This window comes from Lagopus muta, chromosome 2 (assembly GCF_023343835.1).
Source record: "Lagopus muta isolate bLagMut1 chromosome 2, bLagMut1 primary, whole genome shotgun sequence".
Taxonomy (NCBI): Eukaryota; Metazoa; Chordata; class Aves; order Galliformes; family Phasianidae; genus Lagopus; species Lagopus muta.
The window spans coordinates 68,434,190-68,454,977 of NC_064434.1; the positions used below are offsets into that span (position 1 = coordinate 68,434,190).

Genomic DNA, 20,788 nt, shown 5'->3' on the forward strand with positions numbered 1-20,788 from the left:
ATGTGGATTTACAACATGCATTATTCACACTACATGAAAAATAGGAGTGGACAATTCTGACTGTAATGTACAGTCAAATGAACTGTGATTCACTGTTACTCTAAAAGTCTTTGCTTCACATTGACTAGTGCCTCTCCATTTTAATTTTTTTTTTTAGGGGAAGGTTGTGTTCCTTGCAGTATAACTATGTAATGATGAATGCCAATAACCTGTTCTCCTCATGGGCCCATTTTGGCCTGAGAGCACTGACAAATGCCAAAGGCAGGTCATATACTAATCATACAAAGAAAGAGGGAGAGCTGAGACCCACTTGGCAGACAAGAATGTCCTGCTAAGTCCCTTGGTTGAGTCAAGTATATTTTAGTACTATAACTATTTAGACAGTCCAGGAGATTAGGATTGAAATTAAAGCGCAAAGCCAAATTTCCCCATAGCAGGCATTTTCTGCTGTAAAAGAAGGGAAAACACCTGGATATAGAAGCCTCACTGCAACACCACTGCTCTCTTGAGAGTCAACAGAAAAGAGACCAGGAGCAGAACAGAGGAATGGCAGGGAGATCTGGTATTAGGAGAGATAGTCAGGAAAGTTGAAAGACAAAGACAGAGAGAAAGAAAGAAAAAACAAAGCAGAGACCTCACAACAAACATGTGCTACAGATCTCATATAACCTGTTTAAACTCCCCAAACACCAGCAGTTTTTGGTTTTTTTTTGAAGAGGGCTACATGCTCCTTTTGTGAGTTCCCCTGGCTTCTAAGTGGTGGTGGCTTGGGAACATCAATGCCTGTATGGCATCTGCTGCAATCAGCCCCACAGAACATCTGGATGCCCCTGGTGTTATCTTTCAAGCCGACAGGAAGAAACCTTCTCAATCCCTGGCTGATTAGTAGAAGAACTTAGTTCAGGATAACCTTACATTTTCAGCTTTAGCTGTTAAGTATATGCATGCAAAGCGCAGAAAGGAGAAGCTGTAACAGAGGCTGGGAATACAGCAAGGGCTGGCAGTGGTCCCTTAGCTGAGATGGACAGGAAAATAAAAGGAGGCAACATTAAGAAGCACAAAATAGTTTGGCTGTCAGGAACTGCTGAGATAATGGCCCAATCATTTCTGAAAATGAGCACATAGTACTGCAGGTATTCTGTGTTAGCATCTTAAAGCTAGCAACAAGACATGCCCAGGCAAAACTCTCTAGACTTTTGGCAGAGGATTCTTCTGCACAAGAAGAGCTGCAGAACCATTCCCAGCATTCCTCATCCAGGAGAAAACATACTGTTTGCAGTCATCAGACAGGAGAGCACCTTACTGGATGGCGCACTGATGGTGAAGTGGAAAAACTGACAACAGGTGCAGGCCAAAGAAAGCTGTCCTGGGTAAAGACCATGCAAGTACTTCCAGAAAGCATTACATAAATTTATGAAGACCCGACCACCTGCAAGTTTGCCTAGGCGGCATGTTTCTGTGCGTATTTTCCCTGCTTTGTAAGCAACTCCTGATCGAGGTACTGAAGTCGCTATAATGAACTGTATCTCCTTTGTTTAGGACACAGGAGCAACTCACAGATGGAATGCAATTGGAATACAAATGGAATACAATTTCCCTGCAGATATCTGAGGGAAAAGCGGTAGAAGCAGGGGTTAGCAGGGAAGGACCAGGGTGTAGAAATCACCTGAGAGTATTTTGGAAAAATTCTGTTATCACTTGCCTTCTTAAGAGACAGTTTGGTATAATAGATACCTACATAATACAATGTACAATGCTGTGGATTCTTCTGCCCACGAACTTCAGTTGTGAAGGATACACAGGTGCAGAAGAGTTACCTGTAGACACAGAAGTCCTGACAGAATTAACCACCAAGCTCCCTGCTAAGCACACAAGGAGGACTGGGAGCTATTCTTCCCTGGGTCTGTCAAAGTAAGCAGCTAGAGCTGTAATAACTGAAGGATGACCCTCGAGGCAAGGGAGCTGAAGCGGAGGGATTTGGTTTTGTAAGAAAGCCAACTTGACAAACTGGTATGAGCACACCAGTGGCAGAGTCCAAGAGCTGAACACTTGCTTCTTCCCAGTCAGAGGTTTCTATCTGCTTGGGTTGAGCAAGGTTTGATCCTAGGAGAAGCCCAAGACTTAAGACTGCGAGGATTTGGGTTACAACAACAAAGGAGACCTGGCTGCTCTTTGTCTGCTGACAAACAGTTTTGCTTTAGAAGATTGAACTGTGTTGCTGCATACACATTCTGATAACAGTAGGGAAAACTCTTGCAGGGCACCAGATAAGACTGACCCTGCATGAGGAGCTGCAATATAAGACCCAGCTGCCGAAACCTATGGAGCCAGCATGAACCTGAAAGGACTACAGGGTCATCACAGAGCAAATTACAGGAAAAAAAAATGCACTTAAGGAGCAGCTGAACACAAGGTATAGCCTGCTTGATGACCTGTGACAAAACTTGAAGAGCAACATATCCCAAGCTCCACGGTGGTGTTGCTTTGCATTAACATACTTTCCTGAATATAATTTTCAAAGGGATAAAATTCTTCCTACACATGCAAAGGTCTTTCCTTCCCTTTATAGTTGTCTGAAGTGCTTTCAATATTGAAGGGAAAAAAAAAAAAAGGCAAAAGAGCAACAGCAGTGAAAAATCATGTCCTCTCATCATTACTGTTGCCTTAAATGCTGAAGCTTGTCCTCAGGATTTCTAACAGTTGGAAATTAAGGAGAGCCCCAAATTCTCTTATCCTTTAAGCAAGGAACACTGGAAGACATGCTCCAAGACCTAGAGCTTAGATCTCACAGCAATTATTGTTTGCACAATGCTTAATGGTGCTACTTTCATTTTTGCCACACATGGGGATTAAATTTCTGTTCATGATTAAGAAGCCCAACTTCTCTCCCTCACACACATACTTACTATGAACCAACTAAGCATTAGTGTATCTGTTCAGTGTCTGCAGGTCAAACGGGCTCCTAATCCAGATAATCCATCCAGTGTGATTGGTTACAGTTCTGCAGAAATGCCATGATTTTCATTTTCTTGCCCCCGCTGACAGTCAGGGTTTTGTTGGCAAATTAACAGCAAGGTAATGGATGCAGGTGGATTAGAATATCATGTTTTGCATGTGGCAGTATCAGATTGTCAAAAATAAATACACACTAAATCTGTGAAACATGTCCTTATTGGAATACAGTGGTTCTTTCTTAAAGATGACATTTTAGAGCTGCAGCACCAGGAGGAGAAAATGTAATATAGAAGAGGAACATGCTCTGCTATGAAACACAAAGGCTTCCTCTCTAGTTTTTGGATACCCTGTCCACCTAGACCAGCACCAAACCTTCCACACACTAATTGCAGTAAGCACACTGAATCCCTGCCTGGCAAAGGCACTGGACTTTACTCACATGACAACCCTGGACAATGCAAAATTTACCCAGGCTTCCCACAACCAAGACAGGCTACTTCCCTTTCTGGAGATGAAACCAAAACTCCCTGGAAAACTGACCAAGGGTGACTCAAAGGTTACTTCCCAAAGCCCAAAGATGGAGAGCACTACATCTGCAATAGAAGCAAGATCTTAGTTACCACCGTCAGCAAGAGATTTATTTGTTAGCCAGGACAGGTAAGGAGATAGAAATCAAGTCTAGGAACAGAAAATGAAAGACTTATTTTGCTACAGCTTCAAGTAAGGACTGAAAGCAGGTAACAGAAGAGAGCAGCAGCACACAGGGCCAAGTTTGCCCCCTGTCTCAAGAGTCAGCTGCAGCTTTCCTGGTGGCTGTGGACATTCATGCTAAGAAAATGACACCTGATGCTTCCCTCCCTCCTGCTGTCTGGCACCCAAAATCCAGACAATTTCTTAAGCAAAGTAACGAAAAAAATTCTCTTCCTCATTCAGAATCTCTATATTTGCCAGAGGTGCCAAGATGAGCACACAGACAGCCTTCATCCAAGCAGCTTTAGAAACTGAGCTACAGCAAGCAAGAGTGAACAACAGTGAGGAAACAGAACAAAAGGAGAGGTCCCATTCAGGCTACTTGTCATTTTTCTAAGTTATTTTTATTTCACTGATAACATCCAGAGATACTGCAGTAAATAGTGAAACATTTGAGAAAAATTTTAGAGGGAGAAGTCAACAGATTCATTACTGTTTTCTAAGAGGCTGGGAGGTGTTGATGCACACTGTCCTAGATATGTAATATCTCCTATCGGTTTGCTCCTTTAAGCTTAATGCATCATCTTACACTGTCACCTGGTCAACACCAAGATAAAGGACCAGCAGTTCAATTCACGTACTAAGACACTTTAAATTTCCCAGATGATATTTCAAAACACAATTTTCCTACTCCTCATGTATTCAGTCCCCTCAAACCATTTAAGTTTCCTCTCCCCATTCTTCAGCATTCCTTGCATGTGACTTCAGAACATAAATAACATTTCCAGCCCCAAATTCCTTTTAAAATTCATCTCCTGTCCAACTACTGTCAGTTCTGAACTCATACAGTGACAAATATGTTAGCTAGCAAGTTAGCTATAGGGGAGAAAGAAAATTCCACAAAGAGGTAGAACATAAGAACAAAGAAAGAGAAGAAAAGGGCCCCCTTCTCCCAATTTGTCTGCCCACATACCAAAGATCAAAAGAGCTCTGAGAGGCCTGTGCATAATCTACATACTTTGTGACCTTATTACAATTGAATTCCCCCACAGGCATGGCCAGTGTGTATATATGCACACACTGTAAATACACACAAGCAGATCTGTGGAAGTTTGCCAAGTCATTTGTTCTATGCATTGAGTTTGCTTACTTTTAACAATGCTGAGGCCAAAGAAGTGAGGCTCTTTAATCTTCACTAAATCACAAACTTGCTGGAAGAGCTCCTGTCCTGTGGCTTTGACCTGAAAGAAACAACCAATCCAACATTACAGATGGCTCACACACCTGAATAGGCCAATTCTCCTTCCTTACACTGGCCAATATGTTTTTGGATACCAAAACTGAAGAACTCCCAAAGAACAAGATTTGTTTTCAGTATTATCATCATAGAAAAATTATCAAGGTGTTCCTTTTGTACCTTTACACTGCAAAAGTGGCTCATCTCAGTAAGATATGAATTCAGATCTCCTATTTATTGGCATTGTTGCATAAGGAGAATTCTGGAGTGCTAGTTTTGTGCAGTGCTACTGACAGGTGCTCTCATGGAAAAAGTTTGTAAACAAAAATCAAAACAGTGGTCTCTTGTATAAATGTTTTTTCAGAGATTATGAGAAACAACAAAACTTTCATTCAAGAGAACTAAGAACAAAAGTACACAAAGAAAGCCAAGACTGCATTCCTTCATTTACCTGAAATGCCTGGTTAGGTTGCTCTCCACTCCACACAGAACAGCTTATTCTGTCTGCCACTGATTTCTGGTCACACAACAATTAAACATCTGCATTTTCAGAAGCTGTCACCAATTGCCTATGAGCTTTTTCCTATTTCCTTGCCAAATGGAGACTGGTCCAGCACAAGCTCCTCAGCAAAGTGGTGTTATGGGCTACTCACATGTGGCAAGGATGTGTACAGTGACTGGAAAGCTTCTCTATTACGTGTCCTCTCAGTTATAGCCTTGTCTATCACACTACCTCAGGAGTACAACTCATCAGACTAGCAAAATCCCTCAAAATCCCCAACCCTCAAGAGACATGGGAAGAGTTCTGAGCCAGAACAGCTGCAGAGAGCCAAACAATACTGAGACAGACAACCAAAGCGCTGCCTGGGGTGCAGCCAGCTGCTGTGAAACCAGTCACAATCTCTCAGCTGTTCTGTGCCACTGCTGGGCAATGCCAAGCAGCAGCACCAGAAGCTGCCATCCCAAGGTAGGAAGCAAAGAAAACAGGGCAGAAGTCTATCTCTGAACTTGCCTGCAGTGTAATCATCACCAAAATAACTGCCACCATAATTCCTCAAGCCCTTTTAGAGTTGGCATGCCATGCTGCCCAGAAGCAAGTTCCACTCTCCTCCCTGCCCCAGCATGTACCATGTCACTAGATACGGACAATGGGAAATGAGGTCACTGACGTCTTTTGTTTGCTTGCTTTGTTTTTTCTTGACAGTACACCACCAACCAGCCACTCACTAATGTTTCACCCAAAGCTTTGAAAGCTGCACTACACCAACATGTGTGCAACACAAACTTTAGGAGGAGAGGTGATAACATTCTGTAAGACCCCCAAACAGCACGCAGTTGTAGCTGGTCTCTGTGCGTGTTCTCCTTTCTGGGAAGGACTGGGTGACCTACCTGTAGCTGGAATGATTATGCACATGCATCAGTCACTAGGAGCACATGACTATGTAAAAGCTATAAAAATAGGTATATTTTGTGACATGCTTTCACACCTAAGGGAAGAAAAACTTGCTGGAAGATACTTACTTCTATGAACCGAACAACATTTTGCGACACTCATCTCAAAAGCAGAAATTCAATAAGTCTTCTTGCACAGCAGGTATGTGATCTACTACCTTGTCCATTCTCCTGTTGGTATTTTCCTACTGTATCCAGTTTTACTCCCAGACTTCACAGCTATGCAATACTGATAACACCTGTAATCTCTGTTTCCTCCTCTTACATTCCCCTGTTGGAACAATCAATATTTCCTTTTGAATTTTCCATTTTTTGTGGTTCTGTTTGGCCTTTCCTCCCTTTGCACATGGTTTGTATGCCAGATTCCATTCCAGACACACTATGCATCATTCCTTCCTCTGATGAGGCCTGATACTCAGCTTTGTTCCACATCAGACTGGACTAAATTTCATAGTGTGAAGAAACCCCAAAATAAAATCATGTGCCAGATCATAAATCATGTGCTACTCCAGAGTCATTCTACATGCAAGTATTCATACATGCTGGTCAGCCATCTCTATTTTAGCATGCTATTTTAGTATGCTTCAAAGCACCAGCTCTGCTGCTCGCAGAATAACTGGAAGACTTCAGATCTATGCCTGCTGCTTCTAAACACACAGGACTACACCAGACTCTCTCCCCAGGTTTGGAGTAGCTGGCTGTTCTGCTTCTCTCAGGAAGCAGTCCGACCCTCACTAGTCTAGGTCTCTGTCATTTTTTTCAGCTGCTATCACCAAAGAAACTTCTCAGAAATTTTATTGAGACAGTCACAAAATCTAGTTGGTACTGACCAGTGGGTTCAAAATGAGGTAAGCCAGCACACTGGGAGGTAAAGAAAACTGAACGAACTGGATGCTGCTCCAGATCTTTGATGTAAGTGATAGACAAGACATAGAGAAGTGTTCTTTCTAACCCCTCTCTCAAATCAGCCAATACAACCCCCATGGTGGGCACCTAAATTAATACAGATCTGACGAGGTCTGAAGAAACTTTAAAATGGCTCCAACTTTTTTCCCTTCAACGTCAATATCTAAGAAGGGCACAAAATGAAACCATCTTAAAGAACAGGCTTCCATCTACATGCAACCACACAAAACACATATAGGAAAACTCTTATCTGGAAGGATGGAATTTGTATGAGAGGAGGAGAAAGGAATTATGTGCATAAACCCTTTTCTTATCGGGGAAAGGATCTATAATTTATTCTGCTGGAAGGATAATGATTCCTACCTACCTCACTGAGCTCCAACCTTATTTAGTATTTGCATTCCACACTGAGGAGGTTAAAAGGCTTTGGAAACATTAAGTAGTGGCATTATTATTCTAATAAATGCACAAGCTATCATCTGTGGTTGTGCTAATTAAATTTGTGTTCTACTAATATTACTGGAAAATTGCCTTGATGTTCCTTTTAGAAGATGTCTCCAGCTGCAAAATACTGATTTTTGTTGTTGTTTTGAAGGGGTGTTGTGGTAAAGAATGAAGCCAAATGAAAAGCTGGGTTTGGTGACTTGCCCAGTTGTAAGAGGTTATATTTCACTCTCTATGCAATTAGGACACAACTGTGTTTTGAGAAGTCGTGTTTTGACCCAAGCAGATATTCTCTTTCACAACCAGGTATCTCTGCATATGTATTTTCGCAACTTTATGGCCACTGAAGCATGAAGCAGCAGAAGTGAGGAGGGAAAATGTCTTAGAAGGTCTACAGATGGATATGCTGCCAGCGAAAGGGATATTCAAAGACCCTTAGCTCTTTGCAGGAGCTGCAGGAAGGCAGGTGCGAAAAGGGACATGCTGCCTTCCCTCCATCCCCACAGCACTAAATATGAACGGACATTCACTATGCTTTATTAAGCTGCTGCAGCACAGGGCAATTCACAGTCACATTTTAAATACAGACTATAGCTCTTGCTGCCTGCCCAAGACTGGGCATGGAACATCCTGCTGCAGTGGGACACTGCCTGAACACCCTGGAGCTTGGGCAGCCCCACAGCTGTCATATGCTCTTAGGAACAACACTACTCAGCCAGATGTGTGATACCACAGTTAAAATGCCAGACAGGGAGCAGAGGTGGAGCAATGAGACGAGAAAGGGCTTTGGGCATCTCTGGTTGACCCTCTGCTCATTTAATGCTGAACCAAACCAAATGGCAATGCCTTCTGCACGCGAGTCTGCACCTCAAGAGATTTAGGGCAGGCTCTACTATCTCACATCTTTAGCCTTGCTGATAAAAGCTATAAAAAGGTGAGATTTAGGGTCAGTCTCAACAGACCATTATCACTGGCCTTTGCACCTGCCTCTAGGAGCTTAATTAAATTCTCATGTTGTGGCTTGCACAAAACCAATAGACTGCAGAAGGTCGGGAGGTAGCTGGGCTGAATTTGAACAGATGACCTGAAAGCAGAGAGCCCCATATTTTGCTACTGAAGTCTCGTTCTGACCAGCCCTTGTGGAACTTTCCGTTAGCGATGCCACATTTATGCATAACAGACAGGAGAATTCCTATGTGGATTTTGAAGATTAGCACACGTGCCATGTTTTCAGCTTTGTGCTTAGAATAGCTCACCTCACCTCACCTCCCCATCTGAGGGGAAAGCAAATAAATTCAAAAGGAAAAATCTCACCAGCACACATGCGAACTGCACACAGTCATAGGGGAGCGTTCAGCTTTGTCACCCAAGCTGAAGTGGTGCTGCCAGTTTTGTTTCTTGCAAACTGAGGAGCGAGCAGCATTATGCAAGGAGCCCATGTGCACTGCAGTGGGCATGGGGTTGCGCCAAGCAGGCAGCCAGCAGGGTTCTGCCAGCACTCCTGCACAAGCACTCCAGTATTTGAAAAGCTGATCAAAGAAATGAAGCGACTTAGCTGCGGTCAGTGTGTGTATAAATACTTGAAGGAGAGGAAAAAAAGCCTTAGATGTTGTTTGCTCTGCCTTGGAGTCTTTGAAAGACACTGACAAGCTCTCAAAGCTGAAATAGCTGAAACACCAGTGTAAATGGTCATTATTAGTAATAATGCTAATAATGCATCAGGGCATTTCAGGTTCAATATGAAAACATCTCTGGTTTATTAACTGTGGAAAAAACACTGTGGGCGCTTAAAATAACTCCAACAAAATAACAGCAGAAAAAGAACAGAGGTTACTTATACCCCAGAAGTTTTGAGTAACTCCACCAATGTTTTGAAACCACCCAATTAGAAAATAGAGTGCCAATTACACTAAGGCTAATAGCCTTTGGGTCAGCAGACCAGGCTTTGAGAGAAAAACAGCAGCTAACAAAGCCAGCCTTGGCCCAGAGCGAGGCCTCCTGGCATCCCTTGAGAGCCACTCACCCCCACCGTCAGGCTGAGCTGCTCCCGGTCAGGCAGGAAGACGCAGACGCTGCGGCCCTCGGGGTGCATCCTGCTGGACAGCAGTGCCCGGCTCATGGCAGGCAGCTCCGTGTGGCCCCGCCAGCAGCACCCGGTGTATCCTCTCTGGTGTGGATGGGCGTCAGGTTCCCTTCATCCCATGCACCTGCTGGGAAGGGGAGAGTGTCAGTGAGGCTGTGGTGAGGCCCTGCAGTTGCAGCTCTGCCCCTCTGCTGGCTGAGGTTGGCTGCGCTGTGCTGAGAGGGCAAGACTCAGTGGCACCTGACTCACCCATTTTACAAGGTCTCTGTCAATGTTTCTGATGGCATTGTGGCACAAACTGGGCAAATATAACCTCTACATAGCCTGAAAGGCAGAGCAGAGTGCCACAAAGCAATCAGATCTATGAACCCAAAAAAAGACTGAGGTGTATACAAGCAATGAGACACATGATGCCACAGGCCACTGCCTGAAAAAGCCCATGAGCAAGAGTGAGTGCCACCTTCTTCATCTGGGACATCTCCTTCATGCCACCTGAAGTGGAGGATTTTAACAAGCTGCCAGCACAGAGCACTTCATCTGAACCAGGTTCCCTTCTGCCCAGCCCTGATATCTCGGAAATCTCTGCCCTCATACCCAAGTGAGCTCATCAGCTCCCAAGGCTGAGCCACCATTCCACATTTTTTGCCTCCTCCCAAGGGCTGAACCCATGCAGCACAGCTGGGAGGTCTTCACTTTTGGGAAAAGCTGCTGGAACAGCATCAAAAACACAGCTGCCTGGGAGCTGCACAAGCAACTCAGAGCTGAAGCTACAATAACCACAGAAACACCAGAGGGAAACTGAATTCGTGCACAGAAGCACAACGGCACATGTCTTCTTCCCACTGCTATGGGAGGCTACACAGCACTCCCCACAGCTACCTGTTGCCACCTTTTTGGTGTTGATCACTGCACAGCCTGCATCGGAATGCTACATGCTTTCTGCTTTGTTTTTGAATCAAGTAGCAGTAAGTGTCCTCCTACAACTGCAAAAGCTGCTCCATGCACCTCCTCCCTTGCTTGAGCTGGCATATAAAACATTGCTTTATTAAGAAGCGTTGTACACGTTTTCTATAGAAATCTCCTATGAGAGCAAAGCATACAAAACTTATTAATAAAGGAGGGAGTGCCATTAAAGGACCAAGTTATTATTAATTCAGACTTTGAAGAAAAGTAATAAACAGGAACTAGGATCTTTAAAATGAATTTTGCTCTAAATTATAAGCACACGGGAAAGACACATTTGACTTCCTGGATGAGAAGAGGTCAAAGCTTCCAGGCAATGAAATACTTGGAGAAAATCTCTCATTCATCCTCCTCCATCAATATAATTATACCAATGAGCTCTCCTGGGTTCCAGGCTACACACTGTGAACAGCTGTATATAAATACCAGACGTCTATAGAATGACTTGAAGGTGATAGGTCACTTTTTATTGTCATCTGATGTCATACGCTCCATAAACTTTATGGATAGTATAAGGACCTCAGAGTTATGAGCTCAAGCATTCCACTGTAAGTAGGTTTGTTCCAATTGTTAAACTACTTCACTATGGCCCATGTCCTCTCTCACAAGGGGACAAACATTCACACAGCCGGTAATACAAGTCAGAAAAGGCAAAGAAATAACAATAAGAATAAACTGACTTTTTTCCCCGTGGATAATTCAAGAAACTGAACCCTATTTCCTCATACCCTCTGTTAATCAAGGCTCACAGAAGGCTCATCCTATTCACACTTGCTTTGTTCTCTTAAAATTTCAAATGGACAACTGTAGACTGTGGGAGATGGGAAGAAAGGGAACCTGCATTAGCAGGGTGCATTAGGAGGGGGTTAGGCTAGATGGTCTCCAGAGTTCCCTTTCAACCCCTGCAATTCTGTGATGCCGTGAATGGACAGGGAGATATTTTTTTCAACGTTTTACAACAAATGAGCTCTTCAACACTGCAGCAGGTAAGAGGTTAAAGAAGCGATGTCCTTAATCTGAAAGGGGAGGTCAAACACAAGCCCAGATCAGCTTTCTCTTCTTCAGAAGTATGCTAGAATGTGATAAAACTTAATGAATCATTAACTTGCTAGCAGTGCATGCTTATACTGGGAAAAAAAAAAAAAAAAAAGCACCAAGAATAACTGCCCAACCAAAACAAGTAGCCAGAAGGAATGCTCTTACTTAAACATACACAATTTCAGACTGCCCATATGCCATTCTTTTGTTTACCACAGATTCCAACCTCTTAACCTCAATTAAACCCTAAAAGCTCTGGCAAATGCACTGCAGATGAATTAATAAAAGCTGAAGTCAATCATCGGCCTCTGGGACACTCTACAGTTTGTTTGGGTTGGCGTTTTTTTGTTTGTTTGTTTGTTTTAAATAACATCATTCCATCATTTTGCTCCCAGAGAAGTCCATTTTGAGATGTAATTGCTTAGTCAAAGGCCTGTCAGTAAAACAGTCAAAGATGCTTCAGATTCCTACTCGTCTGGTATCAGTCAGGCATCTTTTTAGTGCCTAGAGTTTATTTAGCACTGTTTATTTTATTCTACCTAAATACACGTGCACCAGAGCTTTGGACAATAAGCCTGCCATTAATTTCAACACTACTCCGATTAAACAGGTCAAACACGGCTGTAAAAACTAATTAGTAAGAACCCTAATCTTCTGCTCCTCTACCCACAGCCCCACAAGCTGCCTCCCAGCAGCAGAGCAGGGCTACAGTGTTTAGTAAAAACAGGAATTGGTGGAGTTAGCAACAGCGCTAGGAGAGCAGCAAGAGAGTCCTTTGGAGATGAGATTGGTTGTTGCATTTCCATAGGCAAGTTTGAAATTCACCTTTCTCTCTGGTCTAAGGTGGCAAGGGAAAAAAAAAGTTAATAGTAGTTCCTGCTTCTTTCTGCACTTTGTAACTTCAGATCCCCAAATGGCACCTATACAAACCAGCCCATGCACTAAAACTGGGCTTCAGCATGAACTGCACAACTCTATGTTATATACCACAGCCCTCTTGGAATTAGGCCCTAATCCTGATTTCAGTCTCCCCGGACTGCCACAGGCACACCTCCAGGGAATAAAAACAAATGCGTGAAAGAATCGCCCGCCAACTCTAAGCAGCAAAGCAGAACAAAATTCAATCATCAAGAAGAAAGAGCGCAGATAATTATGTGCTTCTCTCAAAAACATCCAGGAATACAACCTGAAAGCACGCTTTTGAAGGCTTATTATAGTAAAGTACCTTGGGAAAGCTTGTTTTGCTGCCACTGACAGAGATGAACACTAAGCACATTCCCAATGAAACCACAGCAGACTGGCCCTACAGAGTTCTGTCAAGGACTGCTCAGAAATGCTAAGACTCTTCTTAATGTTTTCCACAGATGTCTTATGCTTCTAAGACAACCAGACTCCTGGACTGCCGTTCCACAATCAGCTTAGGTAGCACTAATCAAGCCAGCTGTGCAGCAGGGCAGAGAGGCAGCTGCCTGGAAAGAAGCCTACCTTTGTGCAGCAACCCATGCTCACGTTGCCTCAACCTGATGATAAAATACAGCCTTAAAACTGAGAACCTCCCTCACCTATGCCTTTTTTCCCTTCAAATATGCACTGTAAGACAGAGTAATAAAAACAGAATTAAAAAAAAGCCTGAACAAGTAAAGAATCATAGAATTGGTTGGAAGGGACCTCAAGGTCATCACGCTCCAACCTCCCTGCTGCAGGCAGGGCTGCCAACCTCCAGGTTTAATACTAGACCAGGCTGCCCAGGACCCCATCCAACCTGGCCTTGAACACCTCCAGGGATGTGGCACCCACAGCCTCTCTGGGTAGCCTGCTCCAGCACTTCACCACTCTCGGTGAAGAACTTCCCTCTGATACCCAACCTAAATCTTCCCTCTTTCAACTTAAAACCATTTCTCCTTGTCCTGCCATTACCTATCCTTGTAAAGAGTTGACTCCCCTCCTGTTTGTAGGCTCCCTTTAAGTACTGGAAGGCTGCATTGAGGTCACCCTGCAGCCCTCTCTTTTCCAGGCTGAACAAGGATGTAACAATGGCATGTATTAGCCCTTCTCAACAATCTGAGTCCCCATACAACTTCCTTGACTAGTCCATGAGATGACAGAATTTTCCCTGGGTGCTCCAAAAGACAAGATCCCAGAACAGATGCAGTGTGGCCACAAGAAAGATGCAGCACTGTCAGCAGAAATGATTGGCATTCAGTTCATAGACTAGGGAGATGCAACTGCAGCAGGTCTTTTGCATCTGCTACATCTGAGCACAGCACCCTTGCATGGACGGGATGTGGGCCCAGCTCTCACTTCTGGGATTTTCAAAAGGAGAAATAGGAAATGTCCTCAAGAATTCCAGAGCTGTGGAGCCCTTGGTAGAGTTCATTCTCACCACATATCTTTGGGGACAGATGGGGAAGTTGCTGAATACTGGTCTTAGATACCAACTAACATCCTTTTTCTTCCCCTTCTTGTACAAACAGCACTCTCCAATGACATTGAGCTTTAACAATAGAGAGGAAAACACTTTGTAGACCTATTGCAGGATTAGACACAGCTCTTAGTCAGGCATGACTGCCCACAGTCCACCTGCATGCTGTGATGTTTTCCCACCTCACGTCAAGCATCAAAAGTGAGCACTACAGCAAGAAGTGCTCTCTTGGGTTTGTAACTCTTCTGTTTGCTCTGCCTCTCCCAGAACATGGCCAGTGTGCTCAGGAAGAAGGGTTCCCTCAGAATTCCCATGACACCTATTCCTAACCTGCGATTGTGGTTGTATGCCACTTTAAGGGCAGCCCTACTCCTGCACAGAGGCAGGGGACAACTCTCCTCAGTGGTGATGCAGCACTCTTTGGAAGCCAAGAGACACATGTTTTTGTACACATATTGAGACCTGCAAAACAGCCTTCAAGGAAGGGAAAAAGGCTCAGCTGAAGGCAAAGCAGCAAAGGACACGCATTCTCCTGTAGTATGGAGGTGAGGAGGCTGTGAGGGCAGGACCATGTGGGTGGCTGCCATGTTTCTATCTAGCTGCTCCTGGGATGAGAAAAGCACTTCAGCACTTTACTTCCCATGAAGAGAGCTCAGCATGAATCACCTGGGCTTAATCTTTCCCCAAAAACAGAACTGAATTCAGAAGCCTTTGAGAGAAACAATGAGCATTACAGCCTCAAGCAAAAGGGACAAATTAAGATCTCATGAGGGAGTAAGCTTTTCCATCACTTTCAAGTCTGTGTGTGCCTCTGAATTTCTGTGCACAAAGGTACACAGCCTTTTAAAGTGCATTAATAGAAACGTGAAAAACTTTGAACATTAAATGTCTGCAGTGAGCGCACGCATCTCCTTTTCAGCGTGCCATGTTCCTGGGAAGACTTTCTGCTGTCAACATCAGAAACAGCAATGGTTGAACTGACCCTGCCTGCTCATTGATTGGTAATGCAAATACAGCATTTCCTCATCATGTCTGACTACCAGTGTGAAGTTTCTCATTACAATGAATTTGTTTATTTCCTCACTATCTACAACTGGGATCTTTTTACTGATTAACAGTCCCAGGACTTCCTCAGGCTTCAAAAAATTACATATGTGAATTAGTGTTTATGATTACATACTGTGTGAAGGAATCAACTGGCTTAGGCAAATGCGGAAGCATAAGAACAAACCAGTGAAATACGGCACAGCATGTGAAACACTTCAGTGTCTGGGACACAACACGTGAAGCTGCTGCAAAGAAAGCTTACATGGAAGTGCAGAGCTCTATTCTTTCAGCTGAGTGACCAAGGCAGCATCACATGAATCCTTCCAAGATTAAGCAAAGCAAATTGCTTCAGCAACTGTTCAGTCTCACCAAAAGCTTACCCACACCCAAACACAAGTACACATCCCTTTGGTAAAAGATCAGTACAGAAAACTAACTCACAGGTACGCATACACAGGCAGTCCAGAGTGCAGTACAGACAGTACCAGGCAGAGTCTGCTGCCTCAGAGTGAAGAGGAGCAACAGAAAGTACTTCTCTTTGGCGCTCTTGCTATGCACCTCTGCCAAGTAATGCAACCTTTATTTATGAGAGACTGCTCACCTTTTGTATGTAGGTGAAACAGGAGAAGCAAAGCACAGGTGGAGAGCTGCAGCAAGGTCTTTATAATAAGGGAGAGCGAGGCTTGTTCCCTGCTCCTGCAGCTGTTGGGATGTTTAGGTAGCTCAGTGAGAGCACAGAAAAGCAAGACCTGACCTCTCTTCCAGAGACTCAAGAGAAAAGTGTGTTTCTCTGTCATGCTAATTGAAAACAGTTGAGGTCTCATAACCGAAAAGCCTATCAGCTAATTATCTAACTGGGAACATATTTCTCCTTCGAGTCTATCAAGGCTAATAAACTGATTCTCACAAGTCAGTTTATTAAATACTTGCTTAATCTATTGTTTGAACTCTCATGTAATCAAACTCAAACAGCTGAGAAGATTCTTATGCAAAACTGTCTTTGCAGAAATAGTTCCACTGTGGTGGAATTTCTATATTTCAGCTGGGCTGACCTGGAACCAGGCCACCCAAAATGTTCTGTAGAGCTGTCAAAAACAAACAAACCAAGATCTTATGTCAGTTTTACAAGTAAACACACTATGAGCTATTTAAGAGAAATAAAGGCATTGTTATAACTTCAGAGGTAATACCCAGAACTGCAAGAAGGATAAGAACAGACATGCTTTTACCACTATATTACATAAGTAACCCTTTGAGCCAGTAAGAACTGAGTCAAAAAACTGGTTTACTTCTCTGAAGGAGGGAGAAAATCCACTGCTCATCTCATGGCACTCGAATCCAAATCTGAACACCCACACCAACTACTCAGCTTCTGCATCCACCTGCTTCTAACTTTTTCCCTCCCCAAAAAGTGCAACTTATCTTAAACCAATACTCCTCTCTGCTCTGAGTATGTAAAACAGTGGAAATTCCAGAATAGAGAGAGAAAGCTCTGACTAGAACACAGCCTGCCTCTGTTACAAATGTGAAATCACCTATCTGCCCATACTTTGACAGAACTAACGCCAACATCACAAACAGAGCCTGTCGGAGCAAATGCAGCTTCAGGGATGACACATGCTGCTGCCAGCAGCTACCTTCAGCAAAAAGATGGGGAAACGGGAAGGCACAGCCCAAAAAAAGAAACAGAATGAGGACAAACAGCCTTACAAAAAAAGGTTCCTTTTTGCGGCGATGCTGAGTTTTGCAAAAAGAGGAAAAAGACAGCAAAAAAAGAAAAGAAAAGCAAGCATAAGGAGTTCCTTAAAGAAAAGCTCTCCCTCCTAAAGTTCTCCAAGAAGCAGCTCCTCCTAAGGACTTCAGGGTCTAGCCCACACCTTCTCCATGCTCAGTTTCTAAGAATTAAGGTACCACTCCTAAACACCCTCAAGAGCACTGAGGAACAGCAAGAGAATTCCTGTAGGAAAAGAAACAGAGTAACCCCAGAGCGCGGCAGGCACGCAAGTCATTTACATTGTCTTGAACCAGACTAACAGTAGGGCAACCATAGAACTCCATCACATGGTGTCTGATGGAGATCTGTTCTGCATTTGCTCATCTTCGCTTTTAAAAGGAAAGGGAAGGGGGTATGAGTAAAACACCTTTTCCCCCTGCTGGGTTCCCCTGATCTGCTGTCCATGGACCCAGGCAAAGCCCCGGCATCATGGGTACAGCAGGCAGCGTGCCTGACTGAGAGCATATTGCAGTTAGAGCAAAAAATAACCAGCACAATGAGGCCAGTGCATTCTGCGGCCACTCCGAGCTTCCCAGGAACTAGACAGAAAATATTTTAAAACACCTGAACAAACGAACAGAGGCACCAGCATTTAAAAGCCGTGTTTTGGACATCATAACAAAGGTGACCACTAGCAGAGATAAACACGTGTTACTTTCTCTCATAGTAAGTAACCCCTGTGATTTTTAGACGCTCACTGTCAGGGCCCGGCACCTCTGCAGCTCAGCATGGACAACGCGGGACAGCCGGAGCCGAGCAGCTCGAGCCCAGCCGGGTGCACCCCGAACTCCCGCCGCGCAGTCACCGGGACGGGCTGACACCAGCAGCGCCGGATCCGCTCTCGGGGCAGCCTGCGGGACTCCCTGCCTGCCCTCAACACGCACCGAGGCCGCCCCGCTCCAGGGCTCCGTCCTTTGTCCCTTGTGTCGCGAGAAGAATCCCAAGCGGTGGGGGCGCGGGACCCCCACACTCACCGCGGGACGCCCCCGGGACTCCGCCGTTCCGTCTGGGGCTGCATCCAACGCGTGCCAAGCCGAGAGCAACAGCACCCCGACCGGCAGCGCTCAGCGCCGGGCTCCCCCCGTACCCCGCCGGGGGAGCAGAGGTAGGGGCGGAGCCCTGCGGAGGGGCGGGGCCATGGGTCCCGTCCCGCCCCGCCCGTCCCCGGCGGGGGCGCCCACGTGGAGTGGCGGCACGCGGGCACCTCGCACGGCGCTCCCGTATCTTCACTCACGTCCGCCGCTCCGCCGCGTGAGCAGATTGGCGGAGCCGGGCAAGCAGTGGGCGGTACTTGCTCGCGGATCGGTCTCTGATTGATTAGCGACGCCGTCGATCCGCACCCTGCCACTAAGGGAGGTGTTGGGGGCCGGCTCGGTCGGTAACGCCTGGTAACGCCCGCTGGGGTGTGGTGGGGATGGAGAAACAGCGCTCTGCCTGCAGCCGAGGATGGCCTGCGGCCGTGTCGGTGGCTTTTGGTCGCCTCGCCTCGGGCGGTCCGGTGTTTGCCGGGGGGTATTTTGTCTGCGTGCGGCCGTGGTTTTATTCCTAGGTGTGGCGGTGCAGTCTGCGGGCGTTATCGGCTGTCATAGAGCACGTGGAGATAGGATTTAAATGGAGAGAGAACCCAGTAAGGCATGAGAAGCAGTTCCGGGCCGCTCTCCCATGGCCAGGGAGGCAGTGCGTTGGCTACGGGGTTATAATAAAATGGTTTTAAAAGTGCAGTTGAAAAGTCAATGTCAGATCTGGAAACACTTCACATTGTGCAAAGCCCATGCACCTGACTGGGTAAGAAACAACCCAGGAGGTTAGGAGGAAGGTGCTCTGCTACATCTGTGTTAAAAACCCCATGCTTCTTGTGTGTTTGCTTTTTAGTGCAGTTTCTGAAAGAGGGCCAATGTCATCTCTGGTTCTTTCATATTGATTCATACAGCTGCCCATAGAAAGATGCCTGGCTGTCCTTTTCTTTTACTCCTTCCCACCTCCAGTCCTCTGTCTCCTTTGCTCCCTTTGCCACAGCACAGCTGTGAGGCACTTGAGAGTACTAAGCTGATGCAGCTCATCCAAAGGACAGAAAGCTCAAGCTTTTTTTACTGGAAGAGCTGTCTGTTTTGTTGCTGATTAGATGGTCTCAGGGCACAATCCATTGTTAGAGTCAGCACTGTGTAATATCATCACCTAGGTCTCCTCCCTTTCCAGAATGGACTGAGAATCCAGTGCCTGCATTTAAGCTCTGTTGTTGAACTTTTTACTTATCTTGCCCGACACTATGCATGCAGTCTGCAGCAAAGCTAGTAAAGTGCTCCTGGTAGGACTTTCTGTCATGCCCTGACAGCTAGCATAGAACTAGAAATGGGAATAAACAGCTCTGGATGGTTGTTGCATGCTTCTGGGCTTTAGTCTGTTGAAAAAGAAAACATTACACTTGCTTACAAAATCATAGCATGGCTTTCTGTGACAGAATCCTTCAGCTATGGCAGGAGCAAAGAGCTTTGTGTGGGCTGTTGAGGCAGTTATGTATGTCCTGGCACATCACCTTGTCCTGCTGTCCTCCTTGTTCCCATCAGCAACCTTAATGCTCTCACACCTGAGTTTCCTTCCTGTGGAATCTAAGTGGAAGGGCTTGTAGCGTGGGTCACCTGCAGCTCCCAGGCTAGCTATGACCATAATGGAAGATAGTACAGTATGTCAGGTATGGTACTGTAATTACAAATCTAGTAATTATCCTGCGTATCTGGTCTCCTATGATCAGCAGCCCACGTGTCACCCCAGAGAAAACAAGCTGCATTTTGAGAAACAGCAGAACTGCAGGAAAATGCAGATAGCATTAGCTTGTTTGTTTTTAAAGGGGACATCAAAGCATTGGAGTCTGAAGATATCTGTGATCCAAGGAAACACTGCTTTGCCTGTTGAACATGTCAACTCCAGCTCTCCTACCTGCAGTGCAGATAAGCAAGTTTGTCCAGCTTTCTCTGTAAAGGAGAAGCTGGGAGGGGGGCAGGATTTCTGGAAGAGTTCTTATAAAGCAGAGTCTTGATTGAGAAAATAGAGCTCCTTTTGTAAGCATGTGTCTCATGCAGAGTTTTGCTAAAGTCAGAGGGACTTCAAGCAAAAGTTTGCATAAACAGATGTCTTTGCTCATGGTGTTGTCTGCACTGCATGTAGATGAAAGGATTTCACAGTGTGAAAAGGAAAGCTGGAGTTTGCCTTCACAATCGTGGAAAAGAATCCATTTCCTTTTCTTATGATAATCTAAAAAATGCATGTAGGAAATAGTTTTGTTAGTACGATTTATTTTCTAGTTCACGAGCAGAGCTGAAGCTCTGAAGCTCGGGGAGAAGCATGTTTGTAGTGTCTGGAAACAAAAGGAGTTTTCACTAATGATCTCGGGGAGCTGAAGCTGGCTTCAAGCTGTTCAAGTCATGAGAGGATGACTCAGAAGTCAGAAATTTGAGGCATTCTTATGTCTAGCATTTAATCAACAGGCAAAGCATTGGCAAGTAAGGAGAAGAAATCAACGGCAAATCAAAGGATAATAGGTCGGCTATTCATTAGAGAAAGGGTTGATCGCCAGGATATTAACAGAAAAGGGGGCATGAAATTAATCTTAAAATTTGAACTAGTAGTGGCTGCAATGAGCTGATGGTCAGAGAGCTTTTTAAAAAATTACACAACTTTCCTGTGTGAAAGGCTATTCTCAGTGCTCTGCATTCTGCATTTACATCAGTCAGATCCCCACTGTATATGTTATTCAGAGTTTCCAAACACAGTGCAACTCTT

General features: G+C 44.9%; 1 protein-coding gene across 5 annotated transcripts in view; it reads right to left on the reverse strand.

Annotated features, from left to right (window-relative positions):
- FRMD1 (FERM domain containing 1) overlaps positions 1 to 18,197 on the reverse strand; it is a 36,037-nt gene extending 17,840 nt beyond the window's left edge. For 2 of the 5 annotated variants that reach the window (XM_048937039.1, XM_048937035.1), the window contains exons 1-3: positions 17,986 to 18,197; positions 9,708 to 9,894; positions 4,796 to 4,886 (exon numbers count right to left, since the gene is read on the reverse strand). In XM_048937039.1, the coding sequence (XP_048792996.1) occupies positions 4,796 to 4,886; positions 9,708 to 9,803 (187 nt within the window). In that variant the 5' untranslated portion in view covers positions 9,804 to 9,894; positions 17,986 to 18,197. Of the gene's footprint in view, positions 1 to 4,795; positions 4,887 to 9,707; positions 9,895 to 17,895; positions 17,955 to 17,985 lie in introns of those variants that run through there. The other 3 variants (XM_048937036.1, XM_048937037.1, XM_048937038.1) reach the window with 3 other exon arrangements.
- Between the last annotated feature and the right edge of the window lie 2,591 nt (positions 18,198 to 20,788).